Here is a 22,657-nt window from a genome sequence, read left to right as displayed (position 1 = left end):
ATGTGTCTGTTGAACTCATATGCAGAGATCAAATAATCACCATAACACTAATATTACTAACAATGGCTAGCTACTACATAAACAAAGTAAAATTTATGAAAAACCTCACCCATTTCAACCCTTTTATAATGAATTTCAACTGTACTGTAAATCCCTACAATTTATGAAACTTAAATCAGCCAATGATCTGCTTAAGAACATAGGTCTCCATGAACTAATAACTGTCTTGTTTTGCCTAACGTCATGATATAATATTGATGATAATGTTTTATTGTAATCATTATATTAATCTGTTTTCTTTTATTTTCATCTACCTATCTATCTATCTATCTATCTATCTATCTATCTATCTGCATTTTTATTGACTGAGCTTGATCTTTGATTTCATTATTATTTAGATTTTTGAATATGAATTTCTTTACTCATTTGTTTTGTTATTTCTACTCAGCACATGCACTGTATTTCAGTACAACTGTTATCTGCCTTGTTGGTTGTATTTTCCAGCTTCCAATAATACTTGAGAGAAAACAACATGACTGTAATCAATGAAAGCATTTACCTATGGACATACTGTATTTCACTACAGTTTTATGTTACTGACAGTTTCTTGTGCTCTGCCAGCATACGTTTCCGATTTTCCCAAACATATGCCATTGGAAAACATTTATGTGCAAACATCATTTACTTTGCTTATCGGTTACTTTATTTTGCCAGGTGATTAAAATAAAAGCATTTTAAAAACAATGCCTGTATGGTTATCGCATACTGCTAAATAAACGTTGGGCAAGTCTTGTATTTCATGTAAATATTAACCTAATAACGTTCTATGACGTTAGAATGCGTCAACGGCCAGTCAGTTATCGGTTGGTTTGTGCTGCTTGTGCAGTAGTTTAACCAGTTCAAAGTTAAATTTGATTTATGGGACGTCATCCATAATATATATATATATATATATATATATATATATATATATATATATATAAGCTATGTGTCTTGGAGTTTCTAAAATAGTCAACTTGATAACTTTAACAGCAGAAGTTCTTGCTAATTTGATAGTGAGCGGCCTTCGCCTACCTACACTCTGATTGGAAGAGGATGATTAACGCCACGGACAGCGAAGTCAAGCAATGGAGACGCTAACCCAGGAGAAACATTACAGGTGGAGAACAACACAGAGGAGGAACCGGACTGTCAGAAGGACCTGCATTAATACTGTGAGTTGACATTGTGAGGTGAAAGTAGGCTGTGTTGCATGCTGTTTGACTCAAGTCAGCAATATTTAGCAAGTAGCTGTTAGCTAGCTAGCTGATGTAGCCTACTTTGGTTTTCCATTGTTCCATTTGGCGAATGTGCCACAAAGTGTTTATAGTGTATTGTAAACCCGTAAATCACGATTTCTTGTCTTTGTGTATACTTTGCATGCATTTGTTTTTGCTTTATATTTTCACTTAGCATACTTGCACTGTACAATGCTGGAAAAATTATTCGCCACCATCCTTATTTCTTTCTTTCTCTTTCTGATATTAGACGACAATAACACGGGTAAATAAAAATGCAGTTTTTAAATGATGATTTCACTTAGTAAGGAAAAAAGCCATCTAAACCTACCATGCCCTGTGTGAAAAGTAAACCCCCTTGTGTTAGAGTAGCCATCATGTCATTCGGCTAATCCAAGTTTATTCATGTCATCATGGATAAACTTGGATTAACCGCAGTTTTTGGAAAGTGGCCAGGATACCAAAATTATTCCAATAGCTCATCAAGGACTCATCCAGAAAGTCACAACAGAACCCAGCACAACACCTAGAGATCTGCAGGCCTCACTTGACTCAGTTAAGGTCAGAGTTCATGACTCAACTATAAGAAAGACTCTGGGCAAAAATGGCATCCATGGAAGATTTACAAGGCTAAAACCACTGCTGACAAAAAGAACGGAAAGGCTCATCTCACATTTGCCAAGTCATCTTGATGATCCCCAAGACTTTTGGAAAAATTCTGTGGACTGACAAGACAAATGAAGAACTTTTTTTGGAAGGTGTGCAGCCTGTTATATCTGGCGTAAAACTAACATAGAATTTCCTACGAAGTAAAGTCAAACATGGTGGTGGTAGTTCGATGATCTGGGGCTGCTTTGCTGCTTCAGGGCCTGGATGACTTGGTGTAATTGATGGAACCATGAGTTCTGCTCTCTGCCAGAAAATCCTTAAGAAGAATGTGTGGCCATCAGTGTGAGACCTCAAGCTCAGCAGGACAAGGATCTGAAGCAAACCAGCATGCCCATTAAAGCAATCCTGCAAGGAGGAGTGGGCCAAAATTCCACCACCATTATGTTAAAGACTCAGTGCCAGTTATCACCAATGCTTGCCTGCAGTTGTTGCTGCCAAGGATGGCACAACCAGTTATTAGGTTTAGGAGGCATTTTCTTTTTCACATAGGGCCAGGTAGGTTTGGATGTTTTTTTTTTCCCCTTAATAAATGGTATCATCATTCAGAAACTTTGCTTTGAACTGGGTTGTCTTTGTCTAATACTAGTATTTGTTTGATGATCTGAAACATGTAAATGAGAAAAATATGTAGGGGTGGACCGATCCGATCCAATATCGGTATCAGGTCCAATATGGATGTAGTTAATAGATTGGATATCTGACTGATGGCGCTGATCCAAGTGACCGATCCAAATCCATCCTACAGTTTGCGGTAGACCATGAACGCACCGCAGTCTAACACAAGACAGTCTGTTTAACTGAGCTAGTATTTGTTGGGGATGTTTTTAGCGGTATAATTACCTAGTCGATTAAACGTAAATCTATATTTAGAATAGTTAAAACTAGTCTAAAGATGACAGAACATGAATAAGAGTGGGTGTGACGTTAGCTTGTTGTACTCTCTACAGCGTGGCTAGCACTGAAAGCTAGCGCAGCCCGCCTTCGTTCCTCTTTGCAGATTAATATCATGCTTTGATATTTGGCCTCTTTTCACTTTGGGTGAGTAGTCATATGTGAGCTTAACCCTCGACAGCCCATATACCACTTGTGGATCGGTGCATCCCTGAAAATAGGTGGAAAAAAATCAGGAAGGGGTGAAATACTGTTCCATCCCACTGTCCATGACACAGCATGCATTTTAATTATTGATTCTTTCTCTAGTTATATTTGCAGTTATTTCATCAGATGTTATTGGCACCTGATGTAAACAATATAATTGAAAATAGGGGAGCTTTTTTGTACTTAATTTCTACAGTTGCGGTCTTACTGACTTGCATCTTCTGCTACACTTTTTAAAAAATGTCCATCTTTTTACATTGTATGGACATTTACAAAGTAAATCCAGGTGTGATGTATAATTATAGACTAATCTGCTTGGTGAAAACAAGCCCCACCTTTACAAGCAGCAATGTTAACCCTGATCCTTCCTAAGTATTTTATATACAGTACAAAGAAGTCCATTTACCATTAAGGACACCCCACAATCATATCAACATTTCAATCCGTTTCTGGAGAAAAAAGTGGTCTAGGTAAGTAGATACGCTGACTGCCAGTCTATATCGCAGCAGTAAGACTAAAGATACTGTTCTGTATCTAAAAGATCCCACATTCAGTCATCTTGGACAGAAATGTTGCTCACAACATCTGCAAAACATCTCTGTGTTTGAGCAAAAGCCCTCATGATTTGCTGTTCTAGGGAAACCGATTCTCTTACAAAGAAGTCTACAGCTGTGCACATGGATCTGTAACTGGTCTGTTGTTTGTGAATGAATCCAATATCATAATAAGATGTCAGTTTTGTACTTAGACTGAAATGGGCATGATATATTAAAGTGATTCTTTTAAATTGGGCCACTGCCATATTTTTAAGTGTCTGTTCATTGGCTGTAGCTTCAGGACATTAAAATGAAAGCTGTTTTACCTTCTTGGTGAGGGGAAGCTTTAGAGCCTAGTGATAAGTTTTCAATAATATGTGGAAAATTAAATAAGCAAGTCCCATTTCGGAGACACAATAAGTATTTTGGACCTTAGCTTCTAAAAGCATGACGACTTATCTCTAAGATTTCTGTGATACTACAAACACATCTTAATCAGGGGCCATGGACTTGAGAACAGTTTAGTGCTGTCAGCCAGTCATGTAGACTTCTGCTGACACTCAACATCATTCTCTTTGTTAATTTATCCTTTAGAAACTTCAGTTTAAGCCCTGGAAAAAAGTTTCCATCAAGATGGGAATCCTTGGCCACACCGCTAAGTCACACACAGTTTTCCAATTTCAAGCCGACAGGCAAGTCAATAAGGCATTATTTGAATGGAAAGTATGTCTGTGTCACTATTCAGTATGAAGGGAACTCCTCATTGAAGAGTGAATAGTGAATGGTTTTGGTGTCCTGGTGCCTGCTATTTGTCAAATTAATGCTTGAGGCAAGGCTGACTAAAACTTTTGAAATAATCTTTTGCTGTAAAGCTGCCTGGTGTCTATCCATCACATTTTACAGAGCACATCTTTAAGACACGTATTGGGTGAATTCTACATTGTTTAAATTAAAAGCAGGCCTAGGTGTTCTATAGATACCTTTTAAATAAGGCATCAGGATTTTAAGTTGTGATTTAACAACTACTGACCGTAAGGTTCATTTTCCTCAGACTCCAAAGTCATAGTTCAATGCCAAATTTCTTTTGCTCTCATAGGGATTAGTATCAAAACCTGGTACCAACATAGTGTGTGTTGACATCCAGTACCTACCGAACAGCATTACAAGACAGATTTCTGTGCTTCATTTCGGTACCTCACCACCCTGACACAATCCCTGGAACTCCAAAGGAAAGGCACATTATATGATATGAAGAATTTACGCCTGTTTCCTCTTCTTACATGTACTTGCATCTTAATTCTGAATCATTATGATACTGAGACAGCTTTCATTCAGTGTCTCACTTTTAAAACACTTTCTCTCTTAGAAGTATCGATTCAGGCATCATTTAGGCACTGGCACCTTTTCAAAAGTATTGATTTAACACTGGTACCCCAAACAATACGCAACCTATTCTCTTAGTATGTCATCCTGTTGTGTTTGAGGTTGTTAGTCTCTTAAGGAGATTTGCTTGATCTGACATCATGTGCTATACGGTCAAAACAGCAAAACAGTTACAGATATAAAAAAAAATAGCTGAAACCTTACATTACAATTTGGTAATTAGGGATGTAACAATAAAACTCAGTACAGTTAAAATTGTGCAAATATGGACAGTTTGAATGGATTTGATCTAAAGAAAATGGCAATTATTCTGCCTTTTACCAGCAAAGGGCACTATCTCCTTTGTAGCGAGGTTATTATAGTTAACTAAAACTAACTAAATAACTAAAACTAAAATGTAAAAACCCTTTAGTAAACTGAAACTAAAAAAAACTAAGCTTTACAAATAGGACGAAAACTAACTATAACTGTATTGTCTGCTTACAAAACTAACTAAAATGAAATAGAATTAGGGAAAAAATCTCCTTAGAGAGAAAGTAAAATTGCCTGATTTGGTCAAAGATAACTTCACACAATGGTAATTTTAAGTCTTGAGTGGTATACAACCATTAAAGTTGAATAATTACAGTGAAAAGTAAAGAGCCTTTTTAGGTTTTGCCCCAGACAGGTATCCCACATTGCCAACAAAACCAAAACTAACATTAAAACTAATAAAAACTAAACTTAAACGAAGCATTTTTGCAAAATTAAAACTAAACTAAATGAACAAACCAGCAGTACAAACTGGAAGTGCACTGATTGATCGGCCAAAATCGGTATCCTTAGTTTTAGGAGATCGGCGATTGGCCAATCCATGTAAATAAGATCAGCAGATAAGATCAGTTTCATATGCCTCTACCTACTAAATTGTGAAAAATGAAAGACTAAAGGAACTGATATAATTTAGTAGTTTGGACAGCAATGCTTTTAACTTTTCATTTATATTTGAGAGAACTACCTCATGTGCAGTTAAAACAACAAGTTTGTATTGTTTTACGGGTATTGTTCAATGTTATTCAATAAAATAAGATTGGAACATTGAAGGTGTATGCTGTCAGTTGTAAAAAAAAAAAAAAAAATCGGTATCACCCAAAATCAGAATCGGCAGGTCAGGCTTTTTAAAGATTGGTGATCGGCCAGAAAATTGCAATCGGTGCACCCCTAGTAAGAACTAATTAAGCTAAACTGAAATGTAAAACAAAAGGTAAAAGTAGTTTCTTTTTTCTGATATCAGCAGATACTTATAAGACAAAATACACATTGTTATATTAGACACTTTATAACCTTAAAATCAATAAACTTTACTTATATTTATGATCCAAAAAGTAATTTTGTATGTCATTGCCAGAGAATCTAGATAAAATGCTTCTATTGTTTTTGATTACATTAAATAATTTGTTTATACAATTTAGAAAGTAAAAAGTTATGATAAAATCATATCATTGACCCAGTATGACTGCACATATAACGTGAGTAGAATGTTATGTTACATCCCTGTTGGTCATGATTTTGATAGAGTATAAAAGGTGTTAAATCTGTACCGTTGTAATGCTAGATTGAAAGCAGCTGATTGCCAGTTAATGGCTCATTGTTGCCTTACCCCTTATCATGGTTTTATTGCTCATACATTTGCAAGATTTAAAACCAGTAACACAGCATTTGAGCCTCCTCATACTGTTGCATTACAGATAAATGGCCTCTATTTGAACATTCTTAGTAAATCCACCATAAACAGGAATTCTTCCTGCACAGTGCATGGTCCATCTGTACTCACTATCTGACCTTAGTAGCTTTAGCTTTATTAAAACAAAACAAGTGGACATCCTGTAGCTGAGAAAGTTTCAAGGCTGGCAGATGTTGAGGGAATATTGCACAATAGTGGGATGTTGAAAGCCCATATGATGACAAGTCCTGTCAAAGGACAGAACTAGAGATGGAAAAAAGCCTACATGTGAGAGAAGTTTTTAAGTTGGAGAACCTCTAATTTTCTCTCATATTCCATTTTATCTGTAATTCAGAGTTTCTGATTTATCTTCAGGTCAATACATGCAGATTTGAGGAATACTTGCCCAAAAAGGCTGTTCTTGTTCTGAGGCTGAGGCTGTCACAGGGTTAGCCACAGAGTGGGAAAAGACCTTCACATAAAGAAGGCATTAAATTCCCTCAAAGAAGAAGTGTAGAAGTGCAGATTTTTGACTGCGTGTGCAGCCTGCAGTCACAATCAAACTCTGTGACGTAGGAAGGATGCGTCATTGTGTGCCTGCATAAATTTGTCTATGTGAAGGAGGCGGAGATTCATTTGCAAATAGCTTTCCTTGATCTGCGTCATGATAGGGGCACCTCAATTCAATTTAACAGCCCACTGATCTTTATAGAGACAGATTTGATCATTATAGTCAGCAGGCTGGTTCTGCCTTGTCATTCAGTGCTGCAGTGACTGCCGGGGAGCTGCAGCATCTGGTTTCACACTCGTCCAAAACCCCCTCAGAGGATTAGTGTGTAGGCATAGACAGCAAAAAGTGATTATTTTTGTCTGCTCTCACTTTTTATTTGTTGTTTTTGCCTAGTCCAGTCAGACTCAAGTCAAATTACTATTGTTTCAAATGTGTGGAAATGACAGCCTCTTTTTTCTGCTTAAACAATCAAGGAAGAAACTAAAGTAAGAGATATATAATCATCTACTGTTTGTCTGGAAAGTCATGTCTGCACAGTAGCTAAAATATGCTGTATGTGCTGTGCATTTTATACAAAAAGCACTTGAATAAGGCTATTTGATGGGAGCTATTTCTAATATGGGAAAAACAAGCAGTCTTATTTGGTGCCTTACTCAAAGTCAACATACTCTGGATTCTGGAGGAAGGCTTAAAAAAACTAACATGCTGCCAAAGCAAACAGTTGTGAGATTATTACTGGAAACCATGGTCTCTAAGGCAACATCCTAACTCCCTTGAATTCCTGTCCTGGAAATTCTTCCCATTCCTTTCTAGCAAAGCATTAAAGTGATAGATGTCTTTTAGATTTTCGGCCTATCCTGCAGTCCATAAATCAGGTAAAGATGTGTGCATCACTGATCAGTCTGCAGAGTGTAGAGAGCTCAAGCAGGGGGAAAGAAAAAGCCCCGCCCACAGTACGCATTCAAAATGAGGAGGTGACATCATTCAGTTCAATTACATCATCCCAACCTGTGACAGGATGACATCATCCTCACCATATGTTATCCCTATGTGAAGATTGGTTCACTGATCCAAAAAGCAAAAACAACAAAACATTTAGAACTGAAATCTTATTTGTGGTTATATTTTATTCATAATACCTGGAGGTTTACTCAAGATATGATCGTTTTTGAGTTCTAATAGAGCGAGAGCACATCTTCTTTTTCCTTCTGTTTAGCATTTTACCACAATCTTATAAAGCAAATACCTTCTAATTAATTTTATCTCAACAAATCAGGAGCTTCTGAAAACCAAAACAAAAAATAATTCTTTCTACAGGTCAACATTGAAATTAATCCCCTTTCAATCCCAAATATCATCTAGCCTATATGGCTCTTTAGAGGCTATGGGAAATGCATTAAAACTTATTAAAATGGTATACACCTTATTTCCCATAATCTCAAAAGAGCCAAAAGGATTATATTTGGGATAGAAAAGTAATCAGTTTTAATGTTGACTTCTAAAAGGATGTTTATACCTGTTTATTTAGGTTCAAACACTCCTACTCCTGGAGCTATAGGAACATCTAAACATTGTATCAGCATGACATCAGCTTTGTGTTATCACTCCCCTGTCATCACTGTTTAAGAGGTAATATGACAGCAGAGCTGCAGTATGAGTTAACCTTATCAACATTATGAGTTTACTCCCTCTACAAACAGGCTGTGAAAATGCCGCTACATTGCAAACAGGGAAGCCCTTCATGAATAATGAATCAGATTCTGCACATGACGAAAAAAATCCTCATGGGGGATTACCACATACCAGGAGGATGATGTCATGCTTGAGGCTCACTGGGATGATGTCATTAAAGGGCGACGTAATCTTTTGTTTTGAATGCAGACATGATTCTGCTGCAGTGTGATTCCCCTGCCATCACCCTGTTTCACATGTAAACGGCATTTCTCTGAGCACTGAAGGAAGCCAAGTGACTCTGTTTGACATAATAGGCTTTAAATCTCATATCTGTCATTTTAATGCTTTTCTGTGAATGGGAGAAAAAAGGCTGTTGGATGGCTATTGTTGGGGAGCTGGAATTACTTGAGGAGTTAAGAGTACTGCAGCTTTATGCATGTGTTGTGTGAGGGTGTGAAGTGTACACAGTATGGAACAGGTGACACTTTCCTGAATTTGCTTGTCATTATTAGTGGCATCTATTATATCAAAAGCTCTTTTCACAGTGCATTTTTAGCAGCCGGGCCTTAATGAAACTCCTTTCATTCAGCAGCTGCGTAATGTCAAGGCCCCATCTGTTATTTCACACGGTGATAATACAGAAGCACAAGAGAGCACATGTCTCGGTTACTACCTCTGAAGACAACACAGAGGGAGGATCCCTAAGTCTCTCCATTCACCTCTGTGACATTCAAATTGAAATCAAAACATCAAAGTGGCGTATATATCATACTTTGAAATAATAGAATGAAACGCTATATGTCTGTATGCTACAGTGTTTCCCCTACCGTTCATTTACAAAAGAAGAGAGAGAAAATGAGTAGATGAAGTCTGTGGAGGACAATCAATCATCATAAAGAACATTTACCAAAATACATAATCTTACCTATTATAAATATGTTATATGTTACAATAAACGGTTTCCTAAATAATTTTTTGGTTTTTGATTTGTTAAATCTTTCAGTTGTCAGACTCATTTGCATGTGGGGAGGCCTTTTTGACAGCATAGGTCAACTTTACACTTAATACAGTCATGGACGAAAATATTGGCACCCCTGGAATTTTTCCAGAAAATACACCATTTCTCCCAGAAACTGTTGCAATTACAAATGTTTTTGGTTTACATGTGCTCATTGCCTTTATGTGCATTGAAACAACACAAAAAATCAGCAGAAAAAAGACAAAATTGACATAATTTTACACAAAACTCAAAAAATGGGCCAGACAAAATTATTGGCACCCTTTTAAAACTGTGGGTAAATCTTTTTTTTCAAGCAAGTGATGCTCATTTAAACTCACCTGTGGCAGTAACAAGTGCTGGCAATCTAGAAATCACACCTGAAGCCAGTTAGAATGTATAAAAGTTGACTCAACCTTTGTGTTGTGTGCCTTTGTGTGTCACACCAAGCATGGAGAAAAGAAAGAAAAGCCCAGAATTGTCTGAGGACTTAGGAAGCAAAATTGTAGAAAAATATGAACAATCTCAAGGTTACAAGACCATCTCCAGAGATCTAGAAATTCCTTTGTCCACTGTGCGTAATATAATCAAGAAGTTTATAACCCATGGAACTGTGGCTAATCTCCCTGGATGTGGACATAAGAGAAAAATTGACAAAAGAATGCACCGCAGGATAGTTGGAATGGTGGATAAACATCCTCAGTCAACTTCCACACAAATTCAAGCTGTCCTGCAGACTCAGGGAGCAAAAGTGTCAGCTCGGACCAAACGTCATAATCTGAATGAGATGAAGCGCTATGGCAGAAGACCGAGGAGAACCCCACTGCTGACAAAGAGACATAAAAAAGTCAGACTGGAGTTTGCAAAATGTACCTGAGTAAGCCTCAATCCTTCTGGGAGAACATTATATGGACAAATGAGACTAAGGTAGAGCTTTTTGGAAAAGGACGTCATTCTACTGTTTACAGAAAACAGAATGAAGCCTACAAAGAAAAGAACACAGTAGTCAAACATGGTGGAGGTTTAAGGATGTTTTGGGGTTATTTTGTTGCCTCTGGCACTGGGTGCCTTGACTGTGTGCAAGGAATCATGAAATCTGAGACTATCAAAAGATTTTGGGCCGCGATGTAGGGCCTAGTGTCAGAAAGCTGGGTCTGCGTCAGAGGTCATGGGTGTTCCAGCAGGTCACTGACCCTAAACAAACTTCAAAAAGCACCAAGAAATGATTGGAGACAAAGCGCTGGAGAGTTCTGAAGTGGCCAGCAATGAGTCCAGATCTAAATCCCATTGAACACCTATGGAGAGATCTCAAAACTGCTGTTGCAAGTAGGAACCCTTCAAATCTGAGAGACCTGGAGCAGTTTGCAAAAGAAGAGTGGTCCAAAATTCCACTTGAGAGGTGTGAGAAGCTTGTTATGGTTATAGGGTGTGCAGCCAAATATTAAGTTGAGGGTGCCAATATTTTTGTCTGGCCCATTTTTTGAGTTTTGTGTAAAATTATGTCAATTTTGTCTTTTTTCTGCTGATTTTTTGTGTTGTTCCAATGCACATAAAGGCAATAAACACATGTATACCAAAAACATTTGTAATTGCAACAATTTCTGGGAGAAATGGTGTATTTTCTGGAAAAATTCCAGGGGTGCCAATATTTTCGTCCATGACTGTATTGGTATGAAACAGTCCTAAACTTACTCCTGGTGTGGCTGGAAGGCAAAGAAGTTCATTTCCAACCCTGCCATTCATACATGCATGAAGATTGGATCGATCGATCGATCGATCGATCGATCGATCGATAGATAGATAGATAGAGTTACACTGATAACTGAAAGCACATATATATGTAATAAAGTAAACCATTACAATCAGCTGCATGAGATTAAAAAAGGTTATGTCATTTATCGTCTCTAGAGAGAGGCTGTTATGAAGTGCTTGGAAAGTCTGCTGATGTCTGAAAACTCAAACTAGGTCATCCTCCCTGAGCAGTGTTGGCTTTCTTGAGGGAACTTCTTGTAAGAGGCCAGTTGAAGTAAAGGCCAAAGCTGAGCAGCACCATGGTACTAAATGGTCAGGTTGACTTTCTGTAGGACAGAGAATCTGGGTTTGTCACTTTCATTAACGTTAGTTATTTTTTTTAAATGGCAAACAGAATCTCTGACTCATCTGACTTTGTTTTACAAAACCATGTTTAAATCTTATACCTTTTTGTTATTTGAGTGCTTTTCTGTCAAAAGGAGGAAATTTTCCTGTGAGAAAACCTAGATGAGCAGGGAAGTTAATCAAAATTTAGATGAAATTGCAATATGTCCTGCAATTTTTAAAGGCAGATGGGGCAATCTTTCATTGACCTGAAATGTGTGTCAAAATACGAAGGCTGTAGTCAACAAAAGAAAATCTTGGCCAACCAAAATTACACCCACACACCGACCAATTGATTGGCCAGGCAGGTTAAAAAAACAAAAGAAATAGAATCAGCCTAATCTGTGACAGGCTCCTCATAACACCATCTGGAAGTCTGAATGATTTTAAAAATGAACATGTCAAGCTTTATGAAGCACTATAAAGTGTTTTTATCCTCATTATGATACTAGAGTAATATCTGACTCAGAGACAGTCAGCATGCTTCTGCCTTAAACCATGAAATTTCTGTGATTATGAAACAATTATTCTTTGACATCATATGACCCTAGACAATTGTTTGTATTACATATAACGAGAGCCATTAACGGGAACACTTGTTTCAGTCCATCCCGTGTAATTTACAAGCATATGTCAGCCCGCAGGCAATGATATATGGACAATACCACATATTTACTGACCGGTGAATTAAACAGGCCACAGGCGTCAGGGCTCAGACGGAGGGCAGAGCAGAGACCCTCGGCAGTGCTACCTCCGTACAAACATCCTGCATCTTTATGTCAGGTTTAAGATGTTGTTGTTGTCATTATTTACAGTGTAACCACTGTGAAAAAGTCAGGATATAACATCTTCTACGTCACTTCGTTCCTCTCTTCCTGTATTGCCCAGCCCTGGATTGCTCCCCTCTGTCTCCTACTTTGTCTGTTAATCAGTCAGCAGCACACTCCGTTTTGTGCTCACATGCATGAGCGCAGCCAACCGGCGACCAGGGATCTTGGTCGACCATTGAACAACCATCTGACCAATCAAATGAAAAGTGTCAGCCCTACAAAATACCAGCTTAATACATTGTATGGTAGAGAATGTGTTTTTCAAGGCGTGTGGTTGTAAGTCATCAACAAGGGAGTGTTAAGATTAAATACAAATGATGTAGATGGATTTAACCTATTGGAATCAGTTCTCAACTGGGACTTGTTCCTGATTCCCATCCCTAAGCAAGCTTTAGCTCTAGAGTAATGGGCATCTACAATGAAAGTGTGTGGTGTCTCTGAGACAGAGTAAGGTGTGTAAAGTAAGGAACAGTTGACACACTGAGAAATATACGTTCTTGTAGAGCATTAGAGCTGAAAATCAACATTATCCATACCAGCTTAGCTTTGTAAAAAGAATGAAACAGGAGAACTAGAGAAGGATGTTTCTGTTTGGTTGACAAAAAATTATAGACTTAAATTTACAAAATTAATATTAAAGTATTTGGAAAAATGTTTATGGCACTATTCTCATTCTTAAAAATCTGAACAGTCTTAATCACAGTCACAAATGTGAGACAAGATTTGTTGGACTTTAATGGTGTTTTATTGTTATTATTTATTTGTTGTGAAGTATTCAATGCCTGTTAACAATAAATTCATTTTAAGAAATGCACTTTCTTTTGACATTGCCCTGAAAATTGTTATTTCAAAGTTTTGACTCAGATATTAGTTGAAGCTGTTTTTTTAGTTTAAAGTTCAAATGAAGAGTTTTTTGCAGCGTATACAATTGAAACAGGTTACCTTTTTATGAGCAGTTAAAGTGAATGAAAACATCAAACATATCCACTGATCACTTCTATAAACATATTTGTGAAAGCTGAAACTAGTGCTTGGGTGTAGAGTCCAAATGAAGCGATTGCGAGTGCTGCAGGAGCAGCTATTTTTCAAATAACCCTAATCACGTATTTGACTCTAACAATGAAGCAGAATGAGATTTTTTTTGCTCAAAAATATTCTCTGTTGATCACTTTACTTTAACATGTCTGTACATGAAAAACTCAGCAAAGAGATGAGGTATGGCTTGTCCTAAGGAAACTCTAGAATGAACACAAACCAAAAGTCCTTCACAGGAGCTTTAAAACAACATTTTCTAAATTAAAATAGCCACAATATTAGCATTCGAATATACAAGAATCTTCATATTAAGGGAACATCATGCATACAATGGATTTTGGTATTTACATTGACATTAAATGGTCACAGTCATAACATCCCTGTCACGGAAGTGTTCAGACTGAAGCTTGTTAAGAAGAAAAACAACACTGCACAAAATAATTACTTCTCTCTGTTCCAGAGAGCTGCCAACAATTTTATTTTTTAAGACTAAAACACGAAGTACTTGCTTTTTAAAGCCAGAATAACTTTGAGCAATGACATTTTCCAGGAAAGTAATTAACTCATAATCTAACTCATCACTTCTGACCCACTTATAGTGCACATCTGTATAAGAGACCCTTCCCTGTGCTTGCAGCTTCTCATATGGACGTTACTGTGTCGACCTTGAGGCATTGGGTGTGTAGCTTTCAGCCAATAACAGAGTAAGAATGTTTGGGATGGGACTCAGAAAATGTGGCAGCCAGGCGTGAGATGCAAGCAGGGCATAAACAAACCACTGCCGTCACTGAGTAGCCATCTTTGAGAGCAGTGTTTACAAACTGTGCCCCTACTCTGCCTCTCATTTCATGCAGTTTCATCACCCTGGAGCAACTGTGTGTGCTGACACTGTTTAAATGTGATGTGTTTTTCAGAGCACAGCTGTATCACATTTCTCCTCTAAAGCTTGGTCTGCTAAAATACAGCCTGATCCTACAGTTCTGAATAGTTCTGGTTAATATAGGCCAAATCTATAAAATGAATCAGACAAGTAGTTTGGATACAAATGTGCTGATGTTTGCCATCTAGTAAGATAGGTTAGTAGACTTTTATGAAGTAAGCAAAGTACAAACTGGAGCCAGTTACACCTGTTAGTCATGCATTATAGTGAAAATTGTTGTTCAGGGCTATGACGGGTGTCTGAATGATTAGTTTTTAGTCTGAATATGAGCTTTAGCATTTGCTCTTTCAAACTTTTCCTAGATGTTGAATCATGTTACTCAACAGGTCTTAAATGGGAAATTGTTTACGGGCTGTTAGAAATGGTTCATAGCCTATCAAGACTGATATTTGGAGGGTTTGCATTCTCTTGGATGTTCATGTTTTTAGTATCTGCTCCTTTCAAAGCTGGAAACCCCTGTATGTCTATATTCATACTTTTGCCCTATAATGTTGTGATATTAAACCTGAAATAATCTGGGTTTATGGTCTCTTTGGGGCAACAGAGAATATCCATGAAGGAAACATACATATTAGACTGCTCCCTTCTCTTAGGTGAGGTGTTAAGGTGCAATTAAGAAACTAAATCTCAAGCTTATATTGGCTTTAGTATGGTAATGAACGTCAGCTCATGTTGAGTCTTTAAAGCATCTGTGCTGTTGGATTCACTTCCACTGCTAAAAAAGGCATCATTTTTTACCACAGCACAGCAGACAAGTATTTCCTGATTAAAACCGACTCTGCACCACCTGCTTGGCACCACACTGCAAACATGACTATAAAAAGAGCCAAATGAGACTAAACATTGAAATCACATCCGTCAGATGGCTATGACATGACAAGACTTTGAATGAATGAGAAAAAATGTTGCTTTTTAATTTCTTGATGCATAAGTAAGATGCAGTTTGCATAACAGTTTCAAATAGCTTAACAATTACACTTAAGATCATGTTTTAGTTTTGGCCTTTAAATGTAAAGAAGTGGTCGAAATTACGTACAGAAGTTTAAACAGCATCAGAATGAGGAAGAGAGGTAATATAAGTGACCCTGAATGTGCAGTGGCTGTAGGTGGTTTGGCAGGCCTTCGAACTTATGCTGAACTTTGACTACCATTCAGATGTTGCCACAGAATTCAAGACTTATCAGACCAAGTACGATTTTCCAATCTTCCGTTGTCAGATTTCAGTGTGTATTGCAGCTCCAGTTTCCTGTCCTTGACAGCAGAGGCAGTCATTGTGGTGTTCTACTAGTGTAGACTGTCTGCATCCAGGTCCAACTTGTTGTGGGTGCATAAAAGCTCTTCTGCAAACCTTGGTTGAAACGAGGGGTTGTTTGAGTTACTGTTGATTTTTAACAGCTCTAACTGGACCTGCTGTTTTAATCTGAAATCTGCCTCAGCAGGTTGTCTTTATTATGCCTAAATGCTCTGGTTGCTGCCATGTGATTGGCTGATAAGATTTGTGTTTATGAGCAGTCGAGCAGGTATTCCTAATAAAGTGGTGGATGTCTGTGTATTCACCCATCAAGAAGATAAAAAGCAACATCTTTCATCATTCATTGAAAGTCTTACCATGTCATGGCCATCTGTCTGACAAATATAACTTCAGTAATTAGTCTTATTTGACTCTTTTTATAGTTGTTCACTGTGTCGGTTTGCAGATTGGTGCCAAGCATTGTTGAGTGTGTTTTATTGGAAAGTACTTGTCTGCTCCCCTTTTTTAGGATGGAAATGAATCCAAACAGTTCAGATACTTGACAGACTCAAGATGAGCTGAAGCTTGTGATCAAACTCATTAAAGTGAAGAGGAGCTTCAGATTTAGTGTCTAACATTTGTTGGCTCATCATAATGAATAAGTCCTTAGTGTTTTTACTATTATTTGGTACTTTATTCTTGTAAAATATTGCTACACTACCTGATTTTAATGACTTCTGTCTAAAAAGGGAGACATTGTAGCAGTGTTCCTTTCCCCCTGTTCAGTGGATGTTGATTAGATTAAAGGGAAAAGATTTCCAGTGGCAAATCTACATCTGGATCTGCCAAATATCAAATCTTAGGAGACAGAAGACAGATGGAGAAAGTGTCTGAGAAGCAGAGGGAAAATAACAGTGAGTCAAACATCCAAATGGCAAAACAGAACAGAAAAATGTCCTCACATTTAATGACATTGAGATACTTGCACATTATTTGGAGCAATGAAAAACCTTTTAAATGGTTTGGTATGTCAAAGTTGTTTTATGATGCCTTAAAATGAGATATTTTTCCTACAGTAAGGGCTGACCTTTTCTCTGGAGACTGCCTTGTTGTACCACACTGGTTCTGTGATTTTACAAGAAAAATCAACAGCTTTACTTTGGAGAGGGTCTTTTTGTGTTTTATGGTTTCACAGGTTTCTCAGGCAACATAAGTTTTCCAATCTGACTTGAAAGGGAACAGTTAAGGAGCAATTTTTACTATTACACAAGATGTCATTTTGAACTGGAGTTATTCTAAGGTTGTCAAAAAATTCATTATGTTAAGACATCCAAGCTGATGTACCATGAAATTTAAAAGATTTACTCTATATAGATTTATTTTTCCACTTTTCTTTTTAAAATCCTGAAAGCATTTTAAATCATTACAACAAATGAGCGGAATCGTCATCTACAAATTGCACAAAAAAAAAAGTTAAAACTCTAGATCAGTGGTTCCCAACCTCTTCCAACTCAGGGCCCACTTTTAAGTCTCAATAATTTTCACAGCCCACCTCCGACCCCATAAATACAGAGGCTATATAATGTGTTCTCAGAGCACTTTTTTTTTTTTTTTATTGAAGATTAACCATAAAGGACTGAACCACAGTTGCTAACACAGCATCTGTAACATGCTGCAACACCTTCAGTATTACAGTTTTCAAGGAGCTGTCCACACAACAACAAAACAAAATATTGAAAAGAATATTTGAACATTTTTTATATCCATTTTAACAGTTAACTAGTTTGGTTTGACATACCCTTTTAAAACACTTATTTATATTTTATTTCTATATAATTTAAGTTATACTATTTGGTTTATCGTAGTCACAGAACATATGCTGTGAATCACCTATCAGGGCACTTGCCTGATTGGGGGCGCAGCCCACAGTGTAGATACTGCTCGTGATGATGCAGGACCATATATTTTAGAATACACCATATATTTTATATTTATATACTATACACATAATTTTAATATATTTTTATTAATAGCTTAATTCTGTTACGTTAGTTGTTATTTATTTATATATATTATCATATATATACACACACATATACATACAAATATAAATTACAAAAATATCGCAATATATCGCCTTGCTCATATTGCAGTATATTGATATATACACCCCTGTAACGCGATACATATCGTATCGCCAGATTCTTGCCAATACACACCCCTATTCTTTACTTTATTGATCCCCTTTCTGTCCCTCTTTTATGGAAATTTACTTGTATGTTAACCTTGCAAAGCAGATGGATACACCCATTTCCTTGTTTCTCACTGGTGAATCCATCCTTGCTAAGCTCCCATCTGAACTGTTTAGGCCTGGTTAAAAGTGACAGGACCAATCAGCTACGAGGGGCAGTACTTTCAGGCACAGCAGAGTCGTGACGTAAACAAGCAGCTGCAAGAGCTGGTGCAGTTATGGAGGAAGAGATTAGCATGAATGCTGCTAAAGCGGCAGTTTTATCAGAACTTGACCACATTTCTTCGTTAAAAGAAGAACAAAGAACAGTAGTGAGTTGTTTTCTTTTCAAAAACGACAAAAGCCAAGTACTTACATGTCTATAGTCGCCATGTTTCGTGTTATTTCTCAGTAGCTGCACCTGCGCAGCTTGCTAGTGGCTACATCACGTGCTTTGTTGCTCTGATTGGCCCATAGAGATGTGACAAAACATTCACCCAATCATATTCGGAGGATTTTTCAAGGCCTCTGCCTTTCTCAAATGTTTCCTGCTGAAGCTTTCCCGGATGGATGTGTGAAACACATCCATCTGGCGTGTCAGGTTACCTGTATGTCACAACACATCTAAAGCTAAATTGAGGTCTTGTGCACACTGATAGCATAATAATCCCACCCTATATGACCATTTAATGGGTTTGAGGGAATTATAGCACACAAAAACAGTCCTTAACCCTCGTGTCTCACAGGGGTTGCTGAGATACCCACAGCTAATAGATTTAATGGCCTTATATTAGTCACTATACTCATCTACTGGCACAAAAACAGGCATTAGAACACAACATGATGGGTTATTGGGATTTGTGGGAGCTAGTGAACAACACACATTAGTTCCAGATGTGAGTGGATAACATGACACCAGCAGGGTTTAGAGATGGTTTGCGGGGTATCGCTCAGCATCAGAGACCAAAGAAGAGAGCCTGAGGCATGAGATGAGCATCTCTTATTCATCCTGCAGTCCTTTCTTTCTTTCTTTCCCTTCTTTCTTTTCTATTCTGTCTTACACACTGTGACATAAACACACGTCAGCACAGTCTGCAGCAGTGTGTGCTCAATGATGCGATGAGATGACAGCACTGTGGCTTGATTTCTGGGCTTATTTCACCGCATCATGAAAGTGTGATGGAGTCATACATAAAGCCCTTAAACGTCTCTCTCTGGGACACAATCTCTGCCTTGTTGCTGCGCATACAAATATCACACATATTGAACTGCTCTGTCATTTATTCCACTCCAAACAGGGTAGACACTCTCACACAGTTTCTTAAACCCTCTCCTTTGTGAGAGCAGTAATTCTATATGGGAGTTCTCCTCTTTTTTCCATCTTCCCAGGGTAAAAAATAAAACATGGAAAGAATTAGAGACTGAAAGAGAGAAAGTGCTGAGTTGTCCTAATGCCAAGCATGTGCGTCATCAGATTTTATTATCTTGAACCTTGTGAGCCATCTCCACCTGGCCAGCACAATAAAGCAACAACTGAGGGTCGAGTCAGGGGGAATCTATTGGCACACAGAGACCACGTTCATCCTGGTATAGTTTAGTGAAAGCAATTAGGGTTTGAGAAGAACCATCTTCCATTCAAAAGAGGGTGATTGTTCTCAGAAAAGCAAGCCTATTATCTCTGAACTCACACTTTCCAGTAATCATTACCTTCACAGCTGCACTGATTTAGCATAGTTATATGTTTTAGAAATTGTATAAAAGGAATGTGACTAATTTTATCTTCAGGTACATCACATAAATATACAGATTAAGGTTCTTAAAAAAACAAGAATGATGTGGTGTACCCAGGAGGCAACACAAAAAACATCCAAAACACCTGGTGTACTTCTCTATACCTGGAAAGCCCACGGCTGTGCACTTCTCTCTCTCATTGCCTCTGTTGCACTTTGGCATCAACTGAAGGTGTCTCAGTGAACTTGCACCGCTGAAAACAGTGCTGTTATGGGTCCTTCTCAGTGCAGAGCTGGCAAATACATCGAGACTGACTAAAGCCTTGCACAAAACAAGCACCACTAACGCAACCATTTCAATCTTCTTTTCAAGTGTTTGAGCAAAAACCGTTGTGTGATTGTACTCTGAAATGTCTCTTATTATCTATGGATGATGACAGACAGGCATAATCAATAAAGCCGAAGGCTGCAGAGAGTTTGGTGTCATATCAAGCCATAGAGAGTCTCACATTTCTTTATTACCCATTTAGCCCCCCAGCAGGGGACCACCCACTCCTCTGTGCATGAGTCAACATATACCAACTCACTTTGAAGCAGTTTGCATCAGTCAAACAACAGATAATAACATCCAGAAGATTCAATCTTTGAGTCATAGCTCTGATTGCTCTCCAGAGAACAAAGATTTTGCACCTTGAGCTATTCAGAACCTTTCATTCTTTTACATTTACGCTCTGAGGTCATAAAACCTGGGCTGGGAGTACAGTCATTGTTTATTTTGCAATGTTTCTCTGAATGAAAATCTTCACCTGCTTGGGGCCATAGATAGGCATGTGCAGTTTGATATGTGTTTTTTTTTCAGCCTCACCAGCAAACATGACATGTAGAAGTTTCTGAGAGTTGTTTTTAAGCAAGCATAAAATATAATAAGAAAAACTCTCATTTTGTGTCAATTTCGTTGTCTCATGTGCACTATATTGTATTTTATGTGCATTATATGCACATACATCCTTCTTTTAGAATTAAATTGAATGGATTTTTATTTAATATGGCAATGCAGTTTAACACCGTTGCAGTACAGCGCTATAGCTGATGTGCTGCACATAGACCCTATAACCATTGCTAACTTCTGACTCTTGTCCACAAGTGTTTACAAAGGCTGCAGCCTGGCCCTCATCACTTCTTCTGCTATTCCTCGATAAATCACTGTTGGTTAAAGGAACACATCATAACTAAGAGAGCAGATGATTAGCGACTTAACTCCTCTCACACGAGAGGAGAAGGAGGTATGACTGTAGTCATTTCCATCTGCTGAATTTAGTACAGTAGTCAGTGTGTAAGATGCAAAAAGAGAGAATAGGAGAATACCAGTGAAAGACGGGCAAAGTTGTAAAAACTGTATGCACTGATTATAACAGTAAAGATGGAGGTAAAGATGAAGTACACTCAGAAAAGAACTTTCTATGGGATACGCTGGTGTTTGTTAGGGGTGTAACAAAACAAAAAATTTCAGTTTGGTTTGTTCCTCATTTTTTTTGTCACGGGTTGATACCTTTTTAGGTAGGTGTTAGGTATAGGGAGGTAAGGTAAGGTATTTCTTTTTCTTAACTGTAAACTTGAAAACTTCCATTGTACACATTGTCGTACTTGCAGCAATGACAGTCCAGGCTGTCCGGCATATTTAGCCTTCTTCCAAAAGGTCTTAAATGAATACAAATACTGTATTAATTGTTGCAAATACTAGATTATTTATTTTTATGAATTGTACTCCCATTTTCTTGTGCTTTTATGAGCTTTGCTTCCGTAAGTCTGCAGATCAATTTGGCTTTGATTACAGTCTGTCAGATTGACTACTCCTGCCCCTGTGATTATTGCCTCATTACCTCACTGTTTTCTCCAAATAAATTACGAATCACAGCTTTTCTTGTCATAGAATCAACTTAATCATTGAATTCAATCATGAAAATCTCTGTAATGTGTGCATGAAAACATTTAAGTCAGGCTACCCTGTTTTGTGGGACCATTTGGGGCAGTGGAGTCTCAGATGACCTTTAAATCTCTTCAGTTACCTTGTAACTGACAATGTCAGAAAAAACTTACGAAGTTTGAAAGCCTTTTGAAACAATTAAAGATGTATAAAAAATTATATGGTATCACTATTGTCAATGCTCACTATATATATTACCTTACAAAAATCATCACAGAAGCTTTAATCTTTCATTTACTCTGTCTAATTTCTTTTCTTTAGCAATGAAGCTGATCTTCCTCAACTGAGTTTCTTCAAAAAAGGTGGCAAAAAAGAGCGACTGAAAGCCAAAAGTTTAAGTTTGTTTAACATTCCTGGTATAGTCTTATTTCCCCTGTATTGTTAGTCCTGTTTCTTTTGTCTGGTTTTTCCAGCTCTCTATTAATGCAGCCTGACCTTTACTCAAATCAATCACTGAAGGGCAGTCGTGCGTGTGTTTGTTTGTGGAAGTAAATGCATGTGCAGGTGTTCATCTCTCTGTGTTCTCACGCTCCTGCAAAAAATGTCCCTGCTAAAAAAAAAAAAAAAAAAAAAAAAAAAAAAAAAAAACTAAACAAAGCAAGAAAAAACTAGACTGAAAGTGATGGAGAGTTAGAGCGAGAAAAACAGAGCTGTGGGAGTGCTTTAATACAGAGGAAAATAAAGAGGCCACAAC

General features: G+C 37.6%; 2 protein-coding genes across 2 annotated transcripts in view; one reads left to right on the top strand and one right to left on the bottom strand.

Annotated features, from left to right (window-relative positions):
* lepr (leptin receptor) overlaps window positions 1–22,657 on the bottom strand; it is a 70,164-nt gene that overhangs the window by 44,147 nt on the left and 3,360 nt on the right. The gene's annotated exons all lie outside the window — the stretch shown is intronic.
* Window positions 1,065–22,657, top strand: part of LOC121512061 (syncytin-A-like) — a 42,724-nt gene continuing 21,131 nt past the window's right edge. The window contains exon 1 of the mRNA XM_041791048.1: window positions 1,065–1,214. Within this exon, the coding sequence (XP_041646982.1) occupies window positions 1,128–1,214 (87 nt within the window). The 5' untranslated portion in view covers window positions 1,065–1,127. The remainder of the gene's footprint in view (window positions 1,215–22,657) is intronic.

The sequence above is a fragment of the Cheilinus undulatus genome, linkage group 7 (assembly GCF_018320785.1).
Source record: "Cheilinus undulatus linkage group 7, ASM1832078v1, whole genome shotgun sequence".
Lineage (NCBI taxonomy): Eukaryota > Metazoa > Chordata > Actinopteri > Labriformes > Labridae > Cheilinus > Cheilinus undulatus.
This window is presented reverse-complemented; position numbering and strand designations above follow the sequence as displayed.